At 43.0% G+C, this 23,910-nt stretch overlaps 1 protein-coding gene across 2 annotated transcripts in view; it reads left to right on the forward strand.

The window, feature by feature from the left end:
- Window positions 1–23,266, forward strand: part of phex (phosphate regulating endopeptidase homolog, X-linked) — a gene marked incomplete at its 5' end in the record, with an annotated part of 46,652 nt that extends 23,386 nt beyond the window's left edge. Inside the window, 17 exons of one of the 2 annotated variants that reach the window (XR_013963178.1) lie at window positions 611–727; window positions 1,060–1,143; window positions 4,319–4,461; window positions 4,834–4,927; window positions 5,962–6,090; window positions 7,995–8,096; window positions 8,712–8,789; window positions 10,264–10,367; window positions 10,569–10,627; window positions 13,880–13,934; window positions 14,767–14,834; window positions 16,231–16,361; window positions 18,435–18,500; window positions 18,854–18,958; window positions 20,202–20,278; window positions 21,649–21,802; window positions 22,488–23,266. Coding sequence is in view for 1 of the 2 variants with exons in the window: in XM_080751905.1 (XP_080608031.1) it covers window positions 611–727; window positions 1,060–1,143; window positions 4,319–4,461; window positions 4,834–4,927; window positions 5,962–6,090; window positions 7,995–8,096; window positions 8,712–8,789; window positions 10,264–10,367; window positions 10,569–10,627; window positions 13,880–13,934; window positions 14,767–14,834; window positions 16,231–16,361; window positions 18,435–18,500; window positions 18,854–18,958; window positions 20,202–20,278; window positions 21,649–21,751 (1,515 nt within the window). Of the gene's footprint in view, window positions 1–610; window positions 728–1,059; window positions 1,144–4,318; window positions 4,462–4,833; window positions 4,928–5,961; window positions 6,091–7,994; window positions 8,097–8,711; window positions 8,790–10,263; window positions 10,368–10,568; window positions 10,628–13,879; window positions 13,935–14,766; window positions 14,835–16,230; window positions 16,362–18,434; window positions 18,501–18,853; window positions 18,959–20,201; window positions 20,279–21,648; window positions 22,327–22,487 lie in introns of those variants that run through there. The other variant, XM_080751905.1, reaches the window with a different exon arrangement.
- Window positions 23,267–23,910: the final 644 nt, after the last annotated feature.

Here is a 23,910-nt window from a genome sequence, read left to right on the forward strand (position 1 = left end):
AAAAAACAATAGAGCACGGATGTCTAACGTCCTACCCGGGTCCAGTTTTTCCCCCCATTCTGAATTCCCGTAGACCTTTTTTTTCATATGGCGTCATATAAGAACTGTGTTCCAAACATAAACACATGATCTCTTGTGATTTGACTCATATGGATTTGAACAATATACTGACAGCCAGAGAACAGTGACTTCACCGCAGCCGAATTAAAAGCCGTTAACTTTTCACCAGAAACAGACCAGTATCAATTACTAGAAAGTGTGGTTGCCTTGTGGCGAGTCACACTTGCAGATATGCATCATACAGTATCATCCTTTGGTAAAATAGTATTTGTGTGTTTATGGAGAAGGTTGACAGTGAAAGTCTCTGAGACATCTAGACATGTTCTGTTTGTGTTCTACATAGCTTTATGTCTGTCTGTCTGTCTGTCTGTCTGTCTGTCTGTCTGTCTGTCTGTCTCTCTCTCTCTCTCTCTCAGTCTAACTCAGTGTCTCTCTCTCAGTATCGCCAGGCCCTCCTCAGTCTAATGGTGGACATAGCAGTGATGCTCTCTCTCTCTCTCTCTCTCTCTCTCTCAGTATAACCCACTATAACACAGTGTCTCTCTCTCAGTATCGCCAGGCCCTCCTCAGTCTCATGGTGGACATAGCAGTGATGCTAGGAGCTCCAGAGAAAGCTGCTCTCTCTCAGATGGAAGAAGCTCTGGCCTTCGAGACCAAGCTGGCCCACGTAAGAATACCATGTCATATAAATATACTTAATATAAAGAATACACACCATGTCATATACATATACATTGTGTAAAAAATGATTGCAGATGCCCTAGCAGCCCAAATCATAACTGACTGTGGAAACTTCACACTGGACTGAATTCTGACTTCAGAACGTTGACATTATATTATAAATCTGTGTTTAATCTTGTGTAATATTTGATGGCATGTACATTACCAGTCAGCCAAAGAGCCAGGCTTGCTGGCGAACAGCAACGCACCCACTGTACAGCATACTGTTGTTCATTGTGTGTTTTTACAGTGTGACATTGACATGGTGTGTTGTTTCAGATCCTCATTCCCTATGAGAACAGGACCAGTGAGAGCATGTATAATAAATACACCCTGTCCCGCCTGCAACGAGCCATACCTCAGGTAAATATATCATTAATACTACTAGAGCCATACCACAGGTAATACTGTTACTACTACTATTACTACTACTGACTCTAACCCTGCAACGAGCCATACCACAGGTAATACTGTTACTACTGCTATTATTACTACTACTACTACTACTATTAACCCTGCAACGAGCCATACCACAGGTAATACTGTTACTACTGCTATTATTACTACTACTACTACTACTATTAACCCTGCAACAAGCCATACCTCAGGTAATATTATTACTGCTACTACTATTACTATTACTGCTACTATTAACCCTGCAACGAGCCATACCTCAGGTAATACTGATACTACTACTACTACTACTACTACTGCAACGAGCCATACCACAGGTATAGCCATACCATATGGCCATCCAAACCATCTCGCTGTCCCTCCTCTGTACATGTCCAAACCATACGTCATGTTATAGTCCTTAAAGGACTACATTTTGCCCGGAACTACTAGTAAGACACCTGAGGGTGACATGTGACCTCAGGGTGACATGCGACCTCACCCTAAAGGGCGAGGTCGCGCCAATTCTTGACCATCTGGCCAACCACAGTGTTTCTCTGACGATTCTAGTTGTTGTCATTCTGGGGGGAGTTTGTTCATGTTTTTTTTGAGGGTATCAACCCTAGGAGACACGCAAGGGGGAGAAGACGACAGCCAGCCCCAAGGCCTCCCCTAACTAACAAGAAATCTTGTGAAATAAAATGTCGTCAACCAATCATCAAGGATGATGATACACGAAAGAAGAAGAATAAGACACGCCAACACTAGGAGACATCAAGTCCCTAGGAGACATCGCCAACCCCACCTAGGGTGTGGGCGATAGGGCCTTTCTGTGTGGAGTTTGCCTAAACATGGAGATGTGGTACAGAATGACTCATATATGGGCATAAAAAGTATGTCATGTGACATCACTTCCTGCACAGACAGTCAGACAGACAGCCATTGACTCCGGCCTAACAATGGCTACTGTCTATGACGGTAGTCCCATATGACATGATGGACTGGACTATCTCCATATATAGTGTTATCCACATCTCCATGTTTAGGCCAAACAGGTTTGCTCCATTTCTCCATGTATAGGTCCAAATGCCCAACGTTGAGCTTGACAACGAAACGTTCTTAACTCATACCTCGCGATCCCCGTAGAGCCCGTAGATTTCCCGCTGTACCGCGCTGCCATGCCCGTAGAGCCCGTAAAGTTTAATTAGCTTTAATCATTATGAAAGGATTAAAAGTATTAGCGCAGATTTTCGCTGATTCTGGCTCTTTAGGCCCGCCCCCCTAACTGTATCCGGTCATTTCCGGTCTGGACCGGATCCAGCTTTCCGTATCCAGTCTGAGCCTGGGCCATAGTCCCGCCTCCATTGGTTTACTGTGTAACAGAAGTGGAAGCTACTGGGCGATGGAACGTTCGTTTTTCAATCGGATTTTTGCGTTTGGAAACTTTGATCCAGTCTCTACACGCCTGGATTATGATCCCCGCACATATCGTGCGTTTTGTGAGCGAACGTGTCCACGTGTTACCATAGCGCACAGTTGGCTTTTTTCAATGCTTTTTCATGTAAACACTGGCTGATAAGCAGAGATACAGCGTGGCAACGGATATGTCTTTTTCAATGGGGTTTTTTATATTCGAAAGCTTGTCACCGAGTCTACACGTCTACTAGATGAGTCGCGCACAGATTGTGCACGATGCGTGCGCGTGCCCACGCTAAAAGGTAAGGACAATTTGGCAGCTGCTTACTACAGCTATGTTTAAAATGGCAGAGAAAAAGTTAACACAGCCGCCCCCATATTTACTTTAGGAAATATGTAAAATTCTAAGTACGTTTCGAGTTACGGTTTGATACGAGAGGGAATAAGCGCTACACTTCTGGAATCCTGTGCGTCGACTTAACTCATTCCCTGCTAGGCCCGATAGTCCCGAGAATATGCTAATGTCCCTCCCTGCCAGGCCCGATAATCCAGAGAATTTCCCGTTTTTGAAAAACATAAAAAGAATTGGACCCCAAAAAATGTAGTAGGCATGATAGCAATCGCGAAATTGCATGTTTAACCCCCATAGCAACCCCATCTTTCAAACATGGCAGCCATCTTTGTTTACATTTTAGGAAAACATAATGGCTGCTATATCATGAATGCCTGAACGGATATCCATTCGGATTTTTTTGTTTGAAAGCTGTGAGCAATGTGCACACACGTGGTACATGATCTAGGCATGGACATGACATTATCAGTGCACTATGAATTACATGGAAGTCTATGGAGACAGGGGCATATGAAAGTACGAAGGTATTTGCAAATGGCGGGGTATGAGTTAAAGTCGGATCCAGGCCTAATAACTTTATCTGGCCGCCCCGTTGCCACCTCCTTGTCACATTTTATTTTCTGAGACTGCCGACTGCACATTGTACCTCATCCACCCTTTCTTCTCTCTCCTTTTGGTATCTTTATCCTCCTCCTCCTTTTTTTCTTTTTTATTCTTCTCTTTTTTTGTCTTTCTTAGTCTTGTGTAGCCGCCCTGTACAGGAAGTGATGTCACAACTCGCTGACATCACACTGACATCACTTCCTGTACAGAAGGAAGGTTACAGAAGGAAGGTCACAGAAGGAAGGTCACTCAAGCGACAAGGTTTTTCAGGGTAAATGCGACCTTCGGTCGCAATCAAACCAGATTCAGTTTTAACCCAAAAGAATTCCCCTGCGCTCAAGGACATACTTTTAGGGCCTTCCTAATAAACTCCTTGATGCAGAGTAGTTTTGCTTTTGGAAAATGTGTTTGGTAAATGCATCTTTTAGTCCAACTGTTAGCGACTGGCAAGACTACACTAGGCTACTGGAGCATTTTAATAGGGATTGGAGAAACAAACGGAGGGAACCAAAACAAAGCGACACCTCTTCTTCTGCTTGTGGTTTCCGCCTAGACCGGATCAAACAGCCCTTTGTAAACAAATACCAGGCTTTCTCCCCAGAGAGAACCTCAACATTTTAGTCTCTGCAACTTGTTTTTCTTCCTATTAATTACTCACTCCATCCCATGGAGACTTGAGTTCAATGATATGTTTTAGTTGTTGTCGCATTAAGACCCAAAGGCATGTGTTCTCTACCAACAGTTTGATTGGCTAAGCTATCTTCTCTCCTGCAGTTTGATTGGCTGAGCTACGTCCAGACGGTGGTGTCATCAAAAGGCGACCCAGAAGTCATCATTACGTCTTCAGAGCCCGTCATCGTCAGAGCGCCGCAGTACTTTAAAGAGCTGTTTAAACTCCTCAACGCTACAGAACCCAGGTATACTCTATGTACCATCTATATACACACTGTATATATACCATAGAACCATAGTACTTTAAAGATCTGTTTAAGCTGCTCAACCCATTTAGGCCTAGAACTATTGACTGCTTTAACTGTTGAAAAATAGCAGATATACAAGCTCACAGCACAGCATCGAGTGCCGCGCTGCGAGCTTGTAGAGGATCTGCTATTTTTGAAAACCTCGTGAAAATGTGTGCAAATCTTTGAAGATATGTATTTTTAGAGTGAACGTTTGTAACTAAAATTTTGCTTCTGGGTAATTATATCATCTCTCTCTCTCTCTCTCTCTCTCTCTCTCTCTCTCTCTCTCTCTCTCTCTCTCTCTGTGTGTCTATGTCTCTCTACCAGGACGGTAGCTAACTATGTCCAGTGGAGGACGGTGTTCTCTAGGATCACCACCCTGAGCCGCCGCTTCCTCTACCGATACCTGGACTTTGCACGGGTAGGAGCGCACACAAACACACACACGCGCGCACGCACGCACGCACACACGCACGCACGCACGCACGCACACACACATTCTCCATGTAAACATGGGTAGCATCGCTAACTATCTTTTGAGCCTGTCTTAGTGTGGTCTGCTCATAGATAGACTGCAGAGAGGGGAGTTGTCTCGCCCCTATGAATCTTCATTTAGGTTTTCTAAGTCCAGCAGCAAAGTGCATCTAAATGCTAATAAAAAAATCACACCCAATGTGAAGTGAGCGGTGGTCGTGCTTGCATAATAATGGTGATGTAAAATTCAATTGGTAATTGGTGATGTAATACAGGCTACACACACGCACATTGTTATGGCAAAACGCTGAGGAAAAAGACTAGGATATAAGTCTAGGATGCAATTGGTGATGTAATATGGCTACACACACACACACACACACACACACACATATTGCTATGGCAAAACGCTGAGGAAAAGTGGCTACAGACACACGCACAGCCACTCTTAGGAGCGGTTTACCACTGCTCAATGAAAGTCCATCATGTGATTGGACCGCCCTCAAGCGGCTGCTTACCCAGCTTACCCGGACACTCTGCCCCTGTCAGGGCAGAGTGATGTTTCAGAGTGCCATTGTTTAGAGCGACCAGTAGTCAGAATCGCAGGTGAACTAAATTTTTATCCCACAATTTTGTAACCCATTTTTTCACCCAGTGCCAACTGCCTATTGTAATCCTGGGCTCTGCTCTCCCTCTGCCAACCTGGGGAGACAACGGACTGACCTCATGCTTCCTTCAGTGCATGAGGAGTCCAAGTTGCTTCTTTTCACCTGACTGGAGATTTCCCTGGTTTGGACGTAGCGCGTGGAAGGAACACGTTATTCCAACCAGTTCCTTTCCCCTCCATCAGGCGCCCCGGCTGGCCAGGGGGAGGCATTAAACTCTCTCTCTCTCCCTCTCTCTCTCATATCTCTCTCTCTCTCTCTCTCTCTCTCTCTCTCTCTCTCTCTCTCTCTCTCTCTCTCTCTCTCTCTCTCTCAGGTAACCACGGGAACGACCTCGTTAACCCCTCGCTGGGATAAGTGTGTGAACTACGTAGAGAACACGTTGATCTACGCTACGGGACGACTGTTTGTAGACACACACTTCCAGGAGGACAAGAAGACCATGGTACACACACACACACACACACACACACACACACACACACACACACACACACACACACACACACACACACACACACACACACACACACTTCCAAGAGGACAAGAAGACCATGATACACACACATTTGAATACCTTTATTTGGATCTACAACAACAACAACAATGCCAGATACAAACATTTTTGAAGCGGTGAAAGCCGCTTCCAAGGAGTGGCTTTGTCTGTCCCGTACATGTCCCGTGCATGCAGAATTGAGGATTGGTCAAGCTTCACATGACAATTTGGCCCTCTAGACAAAATCATTCATTCATTCAGAATTCTTGATGATATAGAACTAAAGCACATAGAAAGTATAGATCTAGAACACAGAATGTATAGATCTAGAACACAGAATGTATAGATCTAGAACACAGATTTCATAGCTCTCACTGGGTGAAAAGAGAGATTATCTGACATATACTGGTAGATTATATGACCAATTTTGTACCAGTATACTGGGCATATACCCACATTATTGGAAGTTTTCAGTTCAAGAGATTTTCAGGCATATTCCCCTGATATTCTGCCCCCAGCTAGACAAAGGCACAGCAGGGTGTGCCTTTGTGTGCCTTTGTCTAACTGGGGACAGAATATCACCTATTATTTGCAGTTTACAGGGGAATATGCCTGAAAATCTCTTGAACTGAAAACTTCCAATAATGTGGGTATATGCCCAGTATACTGGTACAAAATTGGTCATATAATCTACCAGTATATGTCAGATAATCTCTCTTTTCACCCAGTGTCTAGAACACATAGAATAAAAATGTACCGCTTCACTTCGAACCAAGGTTTGATTTTTGAAGAGGGTTTCAAATGATAGCTAAAGCAGACACTGCATGCAGTACCTAACCCTAACCCTAACCCGTTTAACACAGAGTGGAATAGTATGAAATGCAGTGATTATACTCCAGTCAGCAATAGCATATGAAGAACATGTTAATCCACTCAATGATAGACAAAACATGGCCTCTTCCAGACAGAGAGACTGCTGGTCACTGCAGAGACTGAGCAGTACTTGGCCAGTCTTTAGAGAGACTGCTGGTCACTGCAGAGACTGAGCAGTACTTGGCCAGTCTTTAGAGAGACTGCAGATCGTAGCAGAGACTGAGCAGTACTTGGTCAGTCTTTAGAGAGACTGCTGGTCACTGCAGAGACTGAGCAGTACTTGGCCAGTCTTTAGAGAGACTGTTGGTCACTGCAGAGACTGAGCAGTACTTGGCCAGTCTTTAGAGAGACTGCAGATCGTAGCAGAGACTGAGCAGTACTTGGTCAGTCTTTAGAGAGACTGTTGGTCACTGCAGAGACTGAGCAGTACTTGGCCAGTCTTTAGAGAGACTGCTGGGCACTGCAGAGACTGAGCAGTACTTGGTCAGTCTTTAGAGAGACTGCTGGTCCCTGCAGAGACTGAGCAGTACTTGGTCAGTCTTTAGAGAGACTGTTGGTCACTGCAGAGACTGAGCAGTACTTGGTCAGTCTTTAGAGAGACTGCTGGTCACTGCAGAGACTGAGCAGTACTTGGTCAGTCTTTAGAGAGACTGCTGGTCACTGCAGAGACTGAGCAGTACTTGGTCAGTCTTTAGAGAGACTGCAGATCGTAGCAGAGACTGAGCAGTACTTGGTCAGTCTTTAGAGAGACTGCAGATCGTAGCAGAGACTGAGCAGTACTTGGTCAGTCTTTAGAGAGACTGCAGATCGTAGCAGAGACTGAGCAGTACTTGGTCAGTCTTTAGAGAGACTGCAGATCGTAGCAGAGACTGAGCAGTACTTGGTCAGTCTTTAGAGAGACTGCAGATCGTAGCAGAGACTGAGCAGTTAAGGTGTGCAGTTATTATTGTGTATATGTTATAATGGGTGTTTATGTGCAGATGGAGGAGTTAATTGAAGGTGTTCGCTGGGCGTTCATTGACATGTTGGAGAAGGAGAATGATTGGATGGACACGCCCACTAAGAAGAGAGCTACTGAGAAGGTAAATACTCTGATTACTGTCTGTAAATGCTCTGATTACTGTCTATAAATACTCTGATCATCTTCATATTCTAACTGTCTGTATCTACAATAACGTCCAGCATCACAAGTCTCTCAGACGAGCCTTCCATCGTCGCTTCCAGTCATCCCGGTTCTTCATACATCTGGCCAGCTCGTTGGTGCTTTGTGTAATAGATCTAATTAGTGATGGACCAATATTGGTATCGGCCCATGTTTGCCGTTAGCAACCGGTATCGGCAAATAAAGCTGACATTAACCGATGGCAGTAGGCTTAGCCGAGATGAATCTGTTGTTGATAAGCATACATTTTGTGTGGCTGTGTTGGTGTGTTGGTTATCTGCAGCCTACCAAGAGAGTAGATTCTGAAGATGTATTCGTTTCCCTTGCACAAAAGGGGGAAATTATAAAGAAAAAAAAGAGATCGGTATCGGCTTTTGGCTAAATTGTGATTTTAAACGTCGGCATCGGCCAAGAATGTTAATATCGGAGCTATGATTTATTAGATTTAACCCCAGATCTTATGAATCTCTCTGTCTCTCTCTGTGTGTCTCTCTCTCTCTCTCTCTCTCTCTGTCTCTCTATGTCTCTCTCTCAGGCTCATGCGGTCCTAGCTAAAGTAGGCTACCCAGAGTTCATATTGAATGACACCTACCTCAATGAAGACCTCAAACTGGTGAGAGATTAATGTGTGTGTGTAATTAGATATCACATGTTATCATCCTTTATTACACGGCTTGGTTGAATGCTTGATTCTGATTGGTCAAGTGCTGAAATCAGCTGTGAATTATAGGAGAATAATAACCACCCCGCTCTATAATTCACTGCTGTCTAATGAAAGACTCAGAACACCTGCTGCAGTCAAGCTGCACTGTGTGAATTTAGTACCGTATCCAACATGTCAGCCATGTAAACAAACACACAGCGACATTTACAACTAAACGTTGCTCTGAAGAATGTTTTTAAAAATATTTGAGGCAAGAAATAGACGACGCAGTATCAGAAAATGTGACCAAGGCGACCGTGTCGCGCTGGGAGGGAAGCACTTTCAGCCGTCTGTAAACAAATAAATACTTTGTTTTGTTTTTAGTTTTGAGTCAAATTATACATTTTATTTAGTAGTGGATGTAATAAGTGCTATAACGTCTTGTGTATGTGGCATTTTACATTTGTTCACAGGACAGCTTTCTATTGATTGTAATTATTTAATTTAAAGGAGCTATAGTCAACTTTTTCATTGTAGGGCCGACACTTTGTTTACATCCTAGACTATAGACTAGAATGTAAACAAAGTGTCGGTCTGACAATGGCCAAAATGATTATTTTATCATTATTTTACGCTTTTTGTGGTCATTTTTGAATAGAAACACATATATGAAGTTTATTTTTTTATAAAATATTTTCGAAACATTATTTTTATTTTAGCATCCGTTTTTCAAGAAAAAGTTGACTATAGCTCCTTTAAATCAATATGTTTAATCAGTCTATACTTTAATACAGATTAGGCTTCAATGAATTTATTTCAAAATATACTTTTTAATGTTGTTTTTAATTAAATATTTACAATCAATGAAAAGCTGTCCTGTGAAAAAAATATATAAATGTCACTTCTGCCCTTTTTGCTGCAAGCCCTCGGAATCCTGAATGATTTAACTCTATAACCGCTTTGGACGTTCCCGTTCGCCCCATTTTTCCCAGGGGATGCGATGCCAATAGTACGTTCTTTGGCTCGTTCTTTTGTACCTTGTTTTGATGTCTGTAAACTGATGAGGGGTCGCGCGGGTGTGTACCGTAGAGACAGCTCCCGTAAAAGTGCTCTCAAAAACCCACTGGACGTTAGCATCAATGCTACACTCTTCCATGTTATTTTCTCTGGGTCTATTGCTCTGTAGCGATTGAGCGGCCTTGACGGACGGTTGCCTACCGCGGCCATTTCACATTAATTCTTGCATGAGGCTGCCCTCTACTGCTAGTATAGCCAAAGTACACCTATTTAAGGAGAAAAGAAAATAATGATAAAAAAAAAATGAATACATCTTTGTCTATAACATCGCAAAGGTAAGGTGCTTTTGCTGGCACAAAACCCAATAAATAAATAACAACATCTGGCAGTAAAACTGTTAATATTGAATTAAATGTCCTGTTCTCAGCTGTCCTTCAAAGAGAAGGATTACTATGGCAACGTGATGCAGACCCTGAGAGTCATCGGCCAATCAGACGTAGCGTGGCTCAGGAAGACCGTCCCCCGGACTGAGTGAGTACTTCCTGTTCACTTCCTGTTTACTTCTTGTTCACTTCCTGTTTACTTCCTGTTCACTTCCTGTTCACTTATTTTTCCTTTTTGTGTGTGTGTGTGTGTGTGTGTGTGTGTGTGTGTGTGTGTGAGTGTGTGTGTGTGTGTGTGTGTGTGTGATGTCATGGTGATGTCTTGGTGACATCATGGTGATGTCATCAGGTGGTTCACCAACCCCACGACGGTCAACGCCTTCTACAGCTCCTCCACCAATCAGATCCGTAAGAGAGCGACCTTTGACCTGTAGCTGTCCCTGTCAATCATCTAAACATCTGTCATATTTTTGTCGTCTGAAAGCTTTTTTTATAACACAGTTATTGTCATACGGTTGTGCTCAAAATTATTCAACCCCCCCTCTCTGCAAATCTGCTTTATTGGCTAAATTCACAAACTGACAACTGAATAAAATAAATAAATCATAAGAACAATGTAAATAGCTATTATTCAACTCGTAATTATACCTGAAAACATCTGATAATCAACTGCATTTGATTAATCAAGTGCTTAAATAGTTGCATCAGATGAGAAGATTAGAGAAGTAAAGAATATATAATATTTATAGATTATATATAGATTATTGTTTTGTAAAAAAAAATGAAAAGGATATAAAACAATTGCAAAGACACTGAATGTTGCAAAAAGTACAGTTTTGAGCAGAGTTGACAAGTTCTAAGTCAAAGGAACAGTGGTTAATGAACACATGGTCAGAGGGGGTTGAATAATTTCAAGCACAACTGTACGTTAATTACCCCTACGTTATGTTCTAATTCAGGGTAAGAATCTCTTTCATACTGTATGTCCAGTTTGCCACAGAGCCAAATATCAATTTCTAGACATCTAGAATCGCTCTGGAAGAAATCGTAGAGCGCTGTAATCGCGGCCAGATCTTCTCGCAGTGCTTTTCACACAACGAACAAAACCTCGGAGAGCAGCCCGATCTTGAGGCAGATCGGGCGAGCGTCAAAAATGGTCGGCGACAGAACAATGGGCTCCAAAAGTTGAGCTGTGTGTTCGAGCCCTTATTGGATTTCTAATTAGAACATCATGTGGGGATAATTAAGGTATGACTGTGTTCTGTCTAATCAAAACATTATTTCTAATTACAAACTCATTATTTCTTATTATGGCTCTATTCTGTCTTATTCTGTACTGTACATTAGGTTGGGACCTTTTTAGTTTTAGTCTAGTTTTAGTCGACTAAACATCTTACAGTTTACAGTTTCATTAAATGAAATGCAACCGTAGGCACGGTGCCAGCATGGGCACAGGGCAGGGTGGTCACTGGCACACTGGCAGAAGAGTGAGAGAGAGGATTTATTAAATCTAATATAGTTTTAAAACATGGTAAATTACATTAAGTCACCTTATTTACAGCATATTACATCCTGCACATAATTCTACATTCATTGACACTCTGACTGAGGAGGGAGTCAGGGTGATAGGAGGGTTATTGATCTGACTGGGGAGGGAGTCAGGGTGATAGGAGGGTTATTGATCTGACTGGGGAGGGAGTCAGGGAGATAGGAGGGTTATTGATCTGACTGGGGAGGGAGTCAGGGAGATAGGAGGGTTATTGATCTGACTGGGGAGGGAGTCAGGGAGATAGGAGGGTTATTGATCTGACTGGGGAGGGAGTCAGGGAGATAGGAGGGTTATTGATCTGACTGGGGAGGGAGTCAGGGAGATAGGAGGGTTATTGATCTGACTGGGGAGGGAGTCAGGGAGATAGGAGGGTTATTGATCTGACTGGGGAGGGAGTCAGGGAGATAGGAGGGTTATTGATCTGACTGGGGAGGGAGTCAGGGAGATAGGAGGGTTATTGATCTGACTGAGGAGGGAGTCAGGGAGATAGGAGGGTTATTGATCTGACTGGGGAGGGAGTCAGGGAGATAGGAGGGTTATTGATCTGACTGGGGAGGGAGTCAGGGAGATAGGAGGTTATTGATCTGACTGGGGAGGGAGTCAGGGTGATAGGAGGGTTATTGATCTGACTGGGGAGGGAGTCAGGGAGATAGGAGGGTTATTGATCTGACTGGGGAGGGAGTCAGGGAGATAGGAGGGTTATTGATCTGACTGGGGAGGGAGTCAGGGAGATAGGAGGGTTATTGATCTGACTGGGGAGGGAGTCAGGGAGATAGGAGGGTTATTGATCTGACTGGGGAGGGAGTCAGGGAGATAGGAGGGTTATTGATCTGACTGGGGAGGGAGTCAGGGAGATAGGAGGTTATTGATCTGACTGGGGAGGGAGTCAGGGTGATAGGAGGGTTATTGATCTGACTGGGGAGGGAGTCAGGGAGATAGGAGGGTTATTGATCTGACTGGGGAGGGAGTCAGGGAGATAGGAGGGTTATTGATCTGACTGGGGAGGGAGTCAGGGAGATAGGAGGGTTATTGAAAATAGCCGACGCTGAAAATAGCGACAGCAGCCTATAATGTTTATCATGACACGATCCAACATCTATAGCTCGTCGCCTTCTGTGTGTAATCATCATCCCCTCCATAAGCTGCAGTAAAGGCATTGACTCCAGTCCTCTGTGTTGAAACGAAACGTGAAGTGAACGCCTTTTTCTGTATCTTATCATAAGGAATAAATATAGTCCCGGGATGTGTATGGTACATGTGTCTGTTCCGACCGTCTGGAACAAACTTTTTAAGCATTTTTAGTTAGCCAGCCACTAGCCAGTCTGCCTGTGCTGTGTGACGGCAGTGTGTTGTGTTGACTGACTGAGGAGGACCAGCATTGAGCTGGCTGCTAGGAAGTAGAACGGAACTTGGGCAGTGCGGTCATGGCGACATGCGCCACCTAGCGACCTGGCATGCAAATTACCGCGTTTAGGGACAAATTGCGTTTTCATCTAAAGACCACATAAAAAATGAAAACTAAACGGCTCTTAGCCGTTTTCCACGAAGCTCGTTTTAATGTGAAAGGGGCCTAAGTTGTGAAAAATTAAAAAGAAGAAAAAAAAATGGTCCAGTGATGTGTAAAGTAACTAAGTACATTTACTTAAGTACTCTACTTAAGTACCATTTTGAGGTATTGGTACTTTACTTGAGTATTTCCTATTTCCAATACTTTTACTTCTACTCCACTACATCTGGGATCCGAATATTGAACTTTTACTCCACTACATTTATTTGAAAACTTTAGATATAAATTATAATATTATAAAACATACATAAACCACTTTAGCCCTATTTTATACTTCAGCAAATTGAAAATCTACAAGCTCCTTCTTCTGCGTTGTGAGCTTGTAGATCTGCTATTTTCAAAATATTTTGTACTTTTACTTTTACTACTTGAAGTAAATTTTGATGGCAATACTTTGAAGTAAATGTTGATGCCAATACTTTTGTACTTTTACGCAAGCACATTTTGAATGATCTGGACTTCTTCTTGTAATGCAGTATTGATACTTTTACTTCCGTAGAAAATGTGAGTACTTCTTCCATCACTGATATTTTCTTATTTTCAGGGTTCCCAGCTGGAGAGCTGCAGAAACCTTTCTTCTGGGGCAGAGAATATCCAAGGTGAGAAAAGTTAACTTATTTCATTGTGTTTTTGCGTTGCCGACAATTCACCCTTTGAGATCTCACAACCCTCTCCATCTGCCTCCAGGTCTTTAACCCTGCAAGACCCAAATTAATTTCTACTGGCCAAAAAATAAATAAAAAAATCAGATGGTGTTGTAGCAGTCCTAATCACAGGAAAATGTAATGTTAAAAAATTAAGGTTTTATAGCCATACATCATAAATCATAAATCATGCTCTAATTTGCATTTTGGGGATATTTTTCACAATATTAACATATGTACATGTTCTAGACATTCTAATGATCGCCAAAAAAAAGATTACAGGCATTTTACTTATGTTTTAGTGAGGAATAGCTTCAGTTAAAAAGTGAGATTTTGTTCGTCCAGACGCTGGAATTTCAACTTCTCTGGGAGGTGTGAATGTCAGTCTCTGTGGGGGGTATTTATATGCAAATATCCTGGCCAATGGCATTGTAATACTAAACAAGAGGATTTAATGGTGATGTTAATGTGAAAAAAGAACAGGAAAACTAATTATAACATTTCTTTTAAAATGATTTAAAAAATGTTGCCAAAAAGCAACGCTGGGCCTTGCAGGGTTAATAACAGATCTCACAACCCTCCGTCTCCTCCAGGTCTTTAATAACAGATCTCACAACCCTCTGTCTCCTCCAGGTCTTTAATAACAGATCTCACAACCCTCTGTCTCCTCCAGGTCTTTAATAACAGATCTCACAACCCTCTGTCTCCTCCAGGTCTTTAATAACAGATCTCACAACCCTCTGTCTGCAGGTCTTTAATAACAGATCTCACAACCCTCTGTCTGCAGGTCTCTGAGCTACGGAGCCATCGGAGTGATCGTTGGACACGAGTTGACTCATGGATTTGATAATAATGGTGAGTCATTATGACCATATATGGATATATAAATATAGATGTAGTTGACTCCTTGGATTTGATAATAATGGTGAGAAATGATTATTTATATATATATATAGATAGATAGATAACATTACAGTTATATATATATGGATGGATGGATATATATATATTAAGGCTGGGACTTTAACTGATTCATTGCGATTAATTAATTACAGAAAATGTACACGATTAAAAAAATGAACACATTTTAATGGCACTTAGTTTTTGCACCACAGAACCTTCAGTTTCAGGCATACCGATCATAGCGATGCACCAACCAAGAAGAGACAACAAACACAAAGAGAGAGAGAGAGAGAGAGAGAGAGAGAGAGAGAGAGAGAGAGAGAGAGAGAGAGAGAGAGAGAGATTACATTCATGGATGGATAGAGAGAAAGATGGTTGGACACAAGTTAAAGGAGTATTTCACCCCAAAATGACTTGTTGTATTGAGACTTGAGCGTGAGATATCAATAGAAATAAGAAGTCATTTCAGGGGTGAACTACTCCTTTAAGTCATGGATTTGATAAGATAATAAAATAATGATATAATTAAATAATACGGCCATGGCTTTGATATTAACAATGACTCACCAAGGATATGGAGCTTGAATTATAGATCATGGTTAATCATTTATTTATACTTTTATAACATCCTCCGTGTGTGTGTGTGTGTGTGTGTGTGTGTGTGTGTGTGTGTGTGTGTGTGTGTGTGTGCGTGTGTGTGACACCGCGTGCCACGCTGTGAGCTTGTAGATCTGTTATTTTTGAAAAATCATGAACATTTGTGCAAGTCTTTGAATATTTTTGACCGGATTCTATGATTGTCTTATAAATCCTTCCTCTAAGTCAGTGGTTCTCAAACCTTTTCATGTCAAGGACCCCCAAAATTAAATTTATTTGGCCGCGGACCCCCATCTCAAAATATGTTGTTCCAGGGACCCCCAGAAGCAAATATTTGAGATACAAATATTGGCTTTTAAAAAGATATATTCAAAGACTCAAAAATAGCAGGTCTACAAGCTAGAGAGCTTGTAGACGTAAACCATTTACCATCGCCTCGTGCCACGACCCTGAAACAGTGGTAAATCGGCCAACAACCCACGACCCTCGAATGGTAAACTGCTTTTCTACCACTTCTACCATATAAATGAAAGAAAACACAGTTGTAACTTGCAAGGTTATTTAGTTACAATCAACTGCAACACAACAGTGGGCGGGGTCCATGGGCCAACTCAAGGTTGTTGACTGATTTACCACTGTTTTAAGCCAATCAGAATACAGTATCTGAACATGTGACCACAAAAAGTGGTAGAACTGCTATTTTTCAACATCTAAAGCATAAAATAATTCTAGGACTGAATTATTTTAACAGGTCGTAAGTACGATAAGGACGGCAACCTGGACCAATGGTGGAGCAACGCTTCCATCACAGCTTTCAACGAGAAGACTCAGTGTATGGTAGAACAATACAATGGATACACCTGGGAAGAGGCGGGGCTTAACGTAAGTACCTCCCACTGGGAGGAGACTCAGTGTATGGTAGAACAATACAATGGATACACCTGGGAAGAGGCAGGGCTTAATGTAAGTACCTCCCACTGGGAGGGGCTTAACGTAAGTACCTCCTACTGGGAGGAGACTCAGTGTATGGTAGAACAATACAATGGATACACCTGGGAAGAGGCGGGGCTTAACGTAAGTACCTCCCACTGGGAGGAGACTCAGTGTATGGTAGAACAATACAATGGATACACCTGGGAAGAGGCGGGGCTTAACGTAAGTACCTCCCTCTGGGAGGGGCTTAATGTAAGTACCTCCCTCTGGGAGGAGACGCAGTGTATGGTAGAACAATACAATGGATACACCTGGGAGGAGGCGGGGCTTAATGTAAGTACCTCCTACTGGGAGGAGCTTAATGTAAGTACCTCCCACTGGGAGAAGACGCAGTGTATGGTAGAACAATACAATGGATACACCTGGGAGGAGGCGGGGCTTAACGTAAGTACCTCCTACTGGGAGGAGACTCAGTGTATGGTAGAACAATACAATGGATACACCTGGGAGGAGGCGGGGCTTAACGTAAGTACCTCCTACTGGGAGGAGACTCAGTGTATGGTAGAACAATACAATGGATACACCTGGGAGGAGGCGGGGCTTAACGTAAGTACCTCCCACTGGGAGGAGCTTAACGTAAGTACCTCCTACTGGGAGAAGACGCAGTGTATGGTAGAACAATACAATGGATACACCTGGGAGGAGGCGGGGCTTAATGTAAGTACCTCCCACTGGGAGGAGCTTAATGTAAGTACCTCCCACTGGGAGGAGCTTAATGTAAGTACCTCCCACTGGGAGGAGACTCAGTGTATGGTAGAACAATACAATGGATACACCTGGGAGGAGGCGGGGCTTAACGTGAGTCTCCTTTCCTCTGTTTGTATCGTTCCAATTTTGTATCAACAGGGCTCGAAATGAACTTTTTGACCTGGTAGCACCTGGTAACTGGTGCTACCAGGTTCAAATGTTAGGAGCAGATTTAAGAGCACCCACCAAAATGGAAGGAGCACCAAATATGTTATTGATGTTTTTAGATGAATAAAAAAAACAACCTTATAACATGAGGTGGTGAAGGGAGCCTTACAAATACACTGTGGTCCACCTCTGGGGCTTTATGCCAGAACTGTAGTGCACACATGTCCCATTCACCAGGTTAGCATTCACCAGGTTAACATTTACCAGGTTAACATTCACCAGGTTAGCATTCACCAGGTTAATATTCACCAGGTTAGCATTCACCAGGTTAACATTTACCAGGTTAATATTCACCAGGTTAGCATTCACCAGGTTAATATTCACCAGGTTAATATTCACCAGGTTAACATTTACCAGGTTAATATTCACCAGGTTAACATTCACCAGGTTAGCATTCACCAGGTTAATATTCACCAGGTTAATATTCACCAGGTTAACATTCACCAGGTTAGCATTCACCAGGTTAATATTCACCAGGTTAATATTCACCAGGTTAGCATTCACCAGGTTAATATTCACCAGGTTAACATTCACCAGGTTAGCATTCACCAGGTTAGCATTCACCAGGTTAACATTCACCAGGTTAATATTCACCAGGTTAACATTTACCAGGTTAATATTCACCAGGTTAATATTCACCAGGTTAGCATTCACCAGCGTCAAACTACTGGGAGCTCGAACAAATGTTTCGTCGCACTATCTACACGCCCCCGTCATTGAGTTATCAAGACTAGTAGAGATTTATCATGTTTATGTTTTCTGAAGGTTGAAGGGAAGAGGACATTGTTTTATTGTTATTGTTTATTGTTTTATTTGTTATTATTTCATGTGTTGAAGGTTGGAGGGAAGAGGACATTGTTAGATATTGTTACATTGTATCATGTGTTGAAGGTTGGAGGGAAGAGGACATTGTTATATTGTTACATTGTATCATGTGTTGAAGCTTGGAGGGAAGAGGACATTGTTATATTGTTACATTGTATCATATGTTGAAGGTTGGAGGGAAGAGGACATTGTTATATTGTTACATTGTATCATATGTTGAAGGTTCGAGGGAAGAGGACGTTAGCAGAGAACATTGCGGACAACGGAGGAATAAGACAAGCTTACAGGGTATGATGACCTATGACCTGTGTTCTGTTCTGTGTGTGTGTGTGTGTGTGTGTGTGTGTGTGTGTGTGTGTGTGTGTGTGTGTGTGTGTGTGTGTGTGTGTGTGTGTGTGTGTGTGTGTGTGTGTGTGTGTGCGTGCGTTGATTGACTCTCATGCTCTGACATCACTGTGATGTCAGGGGAACCAAATCCCTCTTATGCCCATATATGGAGACCCCTGATACCCATATACTGTATAGAGATCCATGTATATCACAGGGATATATGTGAGATACATATATGGAGACAGGGATCTCCATATATGGGCATACCAGGGATTGTATGTATGATGTCAGATATTATTCTCCTACGGTAGGCCTACCGGCGCTGGGTGACGGACAGGAAGGGGGGGGAGGAGGAGCCTCTACTTCCTGGTCTGGGCTTCAACAACGACCAGCTGTTCTTCCTTAGCTACGCACACGTGAGTACACACACACACACACACACGCACGCACGCACGCACGCACACACACACACACACACGCACACACTCACACTTACATGTTCAGTGTATTCACCTTATTCCTGGGCCTCTCTATGGAGGCTGCCATTTTCTTTTACAGAGGGCGCTAGAGAGTTTTTCTCTGTGTGCTGCTTCAAAAAACATCTTTTCACTTCCTCCCAAGTAAGGAAGTGACACGGAATTGTCTGTTGCCAGATTTTGCCAAAGAAATAAGCCCAACAGAAGCAACTAGGCTCAGTTTTACTACTTTACATTAATAGTAGATCAGCAAGCTCACAATGTGTCACATTGCGACACATTGTGAGCTTGTATATTTGCAATTAAAAAAATATTGAGGAAAAAAAACTAAAATATTTTGAATATTTTTGAAACATTTTAACAACATAAATCTGTGTGGAGGTCCCTGGCACCACATATGTTCAGATGGGGGTCTGCAACTGTGGACAAAATATGTTAATCTGGGGTCCTTGATATGAAAAGATTTGGGAACCACTGGTTTAAAAAATATTAGAAAGTAAGGCAGCCCAATAAGCAACTATACTAAGTTTTTAAAAAGACACAAATTGCTTATTATAAGCAGACATGGCAACACAGGTTAATTCAGAGCCCAAAGCGCCATCTACTGACAGGAAACCAAATTATGTTTTTCAGGCCAGCTTATTCAGCCTCCGCCTCTTTCAGGATATGAACAGGAAGCCGGGGGCGGGGCCAGGAATAACGTGAATAGCTTATATTAGCCATTCTGTCAAGAGCCACGTCTTTAAGACTTTAACCCAGACCTTGTCTTTAAGACTTTAACCCAGACCTTGTCTTTAAGACTTTAACCCAGACCTTGTCTTTAAGACTTTAACCCAGACCTTGTCTTTAAGACTTTAACCCAGACCTTGTCTTTAAGACTTTAACCCAGACCTTGTCTTTAAGACTTTAACCCAGACCTTGCCACGGATAAGCTAAGAGGGACCACTGCTGTTTGTCCAGTCTTAGTTGTATAAAGATGTGCTTGTTCATGCTTGATAACATTAAGAATATGGAGTTTTTTAATCCACTTTGATCTACTTCAGTGTGATGGTGTGTTCATGTGTTCAGGTGAGGTGTAACTGTGTGATGGTGTGTTCATGTGTTCAGGTGAGGTGTAACTCCTACAGACCAGAAGGTGTAGTGATGGTGTGTTCATTGTGTTATGTATGTATGGTGTGTTCAGGTGAGGTGTAACTCCTACAGACCAGAAGCAGCCAGAGATCAGATCCAGAGCGGAGCTCACAGTCCACCCAAGTACCGGTGAGTTCACACTACACTACCCATACTGCACTGCACCACACCACTCCACACCACACCACACCACTCCAAATATATTTTAAAATGTCATTTCTGCTAAGCAGCAAGCTTAGCAAACATGTTTAGATGATTTTTATTTATATAATGATAAATGTGTGCGATGTGAGACGGAAACGGAAGTGACGAGGAGGCTTCACTTCCGCTTTAACACCGGTACTCATCGTTCTTCTTTCGATGCACCAGACTGTATGACGGGAGCATTTCCAAATCGCGACTAGTCTCGCGTGGCCAGACTGTTGCCTCCGCGATTTGGTCAAATGCTCCCAGCATACAGTCTGGCAGACGGAAATAGAAACGGTGAGTGCGAGATAAAGCGGATGTGACGCAACCGCTCCCTTAGTGCAGTAGCAATAACATGTCCTACTGGAAGCGTTAAGTCTCCTTTCAACATTTCTGGGGGCTTTATTTTGTCTTTCTCTGGTGTTATTGGTGTCACCTTCATGATGTTTTCAAACGTTTCATAAACTATACACTCATAACAATAATAGGCAGCTCGAATGACTTTGTCTGAGCTATTGTGTTTCTGTTGTGTTTCCAATGGGACTACAGTTCAGTGCAGCAGCGGCTACTTCCGATACTCGCCGTTCGGGAGCTGCTGTTCCAGACTATATATAGCATTCAGAGATTGTGGAATAGTTGTCTGGCTACACGAGACTAACGCGAGACTAACCAAAACATGCAGATCCAGTTCCACTTCCTGTCCCAAACAGGAAGCACTGTCTTTGGGGGCTCTTAGGCCCCGCGGTTCAGCCATCCCATTTTGGATCCTTTTTTATTATCAAATCTAATTGATATAAACTCGGAGGAATATTTCATATCACGATTATTGTGACAATATTACCGCGATAATCAAGATATCCAAAACATCCATTAACCTGGGGCGGACCGTTTGCCAAAAAGCTCACAACGCGTTGCAAGATTTGCCGGCTATTTTTTGGCAAAGAGATTTGGTAGAGAGTGAAAAAAAAGACTGTATCAAGTACGTATATTATAACTACATTTTACCAATTCTAGAGGGTTTAAATGGTACCAGATATGCAGCTCTGCAAATAAAAGGTGAATTGATCCCAGTGCATGACGGAGGACGATATCACCATACATTAAATCTCCACCATACGATTATCGTGAGTGTTTTTCATCAAGATAAACGATAATATCGCTTATCACCCCTCCCCTCCCCTGTGGCTCCTCCCCTGTCATGTTGGCCCCTCCCCTTTCCCCTGGCTCCTCCCCTGTCATGTTGCCCCCTCCCCTTTCCCCTGGCTCCTCCCCTGTCATGTGGCTCCTCCCCTTCCCTGTGGCTCCTCCCCCAGAGTGGTGGGGGCGATGAGTAACTACGAGGAGTTCCGCCGGGCGTTCAGCTGTCCTGATTCGTCCGTCATGAACAGAGGGGCGGAGTCCTGTCGGGTGTGGTAGAACCGTCCATCCAATCAGCTGTGAGGACCACTACCATCCATCCAATCAGCTGTGAGGACCACTGCCATCCATTCTGCACTGATGGAGTCTGTACTGTATTTCTGTTAGTAAGGGAAAGTTATCCGAGTCATGGACCAATCTGTGAACTAAATGCTTTCCAATGGCTTTCTTAATGACTTCTTGGCCATAAAAAAGGCCTAATTGGCTAAGGCTAAAGCCAATCATGTCATTGAGTTCACCTGTCCTGTTAGTCCATATGTTTTAAGCCCTGTGATTGAGTGTTCCTTGTCAGATTGTATCATGTTATCCTGGGTGTCATGATGTGTGCTTACCCACCTGATCTTGAATAGTTTTCAAGAATTCAAACCCTTCCCCACCAAACCATTTTTGTATTGACGATATTATGTCTCATGGACACACAAAAGTAGGTGTGGTCTATTTTTTAGCCAAGGAGTCATTTTAACTGAAAACTAATTCAGAAACCCAAAAATACCCTAATACACACCTTATACGCTCATATTGGCTCCCCCCCCCCCCCCCTTTTAATCCCAGGCCCTCGGGATACCCCCAACTATATTGGCTCCCACAAAGTTCTCAAGGGAGTTGGGTTTGACAAAGTTCAGAGGTGATAGTAGACACCTTTATCAACACATTTGTGAAGAAAGATATTGGTAAGCACTAGTTCCCAGATTGGTCTAAGATTCAGCTAACTTTCCCTAACACCTTTACCTTATAGGGTACTGTTAGGGGTCCCGCCTGTGACCCCAGGTGTATGGCACCCTGTCTTTTGGAACCCTGTGCACTGTGTCTGCTGAGTGGAGAGAGAGAGGCATCCAGCTCCAAGATGGCCTTGGACTGGAGATGACTCATCAAATGCAGCTGGCCACGCTAACGAGCTGTTATCTTCTCTCTGTCTGGGAAACCAACCTTGGACTGAGCGTGAGTGAGACAGGTGCCCGTCCCTCCCTAACGTTCGGGCCGTGCTGTTATCTCTTATCACGTCAACATGAGATATGACATCCTGGGAGAGAGGTGTTTCCCAGAAGCTTCTGATGTGAGAACGGACGACTCCCCAACCTGGCATGGATGGGGGAGTCTAGCCTGACCTTCACCGTCTCGATTATGAAAGGATGTGCGTGTTAGTGCATGCAGAAGTGCGTGAGAGCGTGCAAACGTGTGTGTGCTAAAATATGTTCTGTGTGTAAATGACGTCACTGTGACTGCAACGGACTACTGTATAAAGGAGGCTGCTTCGTGTCTCCTGGTTGTTGTTCTTGTGTTTTTTAGAGAGTGTGTTGAGTTGTTGCAGCTATCCCCGGCCCGTTAGGGGTCGGGGATGGACCTTTTTGTACTTAGTGCAATTTCTGCACCACTTGTTCCTGTACTTAGAGAGACTTTGACTCTGTTAGATTCTCTGTTTTTAGTCAAGTACTTATATTGTACTTCTTCAATATTTCATTGCCAATTACTGTATTGGTGGTTTTATATTTTGTAACTGTTTTTACCAGTAAAGCTTTTTATTATTCACTTTTATCTGGTGTCTGTCTGAACTCATTTTTTAAGAGTTTACAACTTTTTAAGGTCTGACTTTCTCTCCTTCCCTACGGGGAAGGCTGCACTTATGGGAGGAAGGTTTTGAACACCTTCAGGCACTCGAATCATCTCCTGGCTGTGGGACTGAGTGAGGCTTTTGGTAAGAATCAACAAGAGTGTTTTCTTAGGTAAAAGTCTTTTCACCTTCTCAGAAGCCAACTCAGCGCGTGCTGAGTTGGTGGGCGAGCTTGGCAGAATATAAGTACAAATCTCCAAACCCCTTAAACCGGATGAACTGATGTTCACACTGGACGGTTTGTACTAATAAGTCAAGCGGCGTCGCTCCCGAGCCCCTGGTGAGAGCTAGGTGTCAGACTCATACTTTACATGGTCTTTGTGGTTTGCATTCTCCATTCAGACCTAAGGTCTACATTTCTAAAGTAAGGTGCATAGCCTGGTCTCTAAAATAAATAGTTGCTGCAGAAAGTAATAATATTCACCAGTTAAAGAGGGTCTCATTGATAGCTCAGCTTTCATTCAGAGAAGTGTATTTATGTTAGTGTTAAATAAGTATATGTAATGTAAATATGTAAATATGTATATGTATATGTGTAATAGTAGGTTTA

Source organism: Nannobrachium achirus (assembly GCF_963921795.1).
Source record: "Nannobrachium achirus genome assembly, chromosome: 21".
In the NCBI taxonomy this organism is placed as follows: Eukaryota; Metazoa; Chordata; class Actinopteri; order Myctophiformes; family Myctophidae; genus Nannobrachium; species Nannobrachium achirus.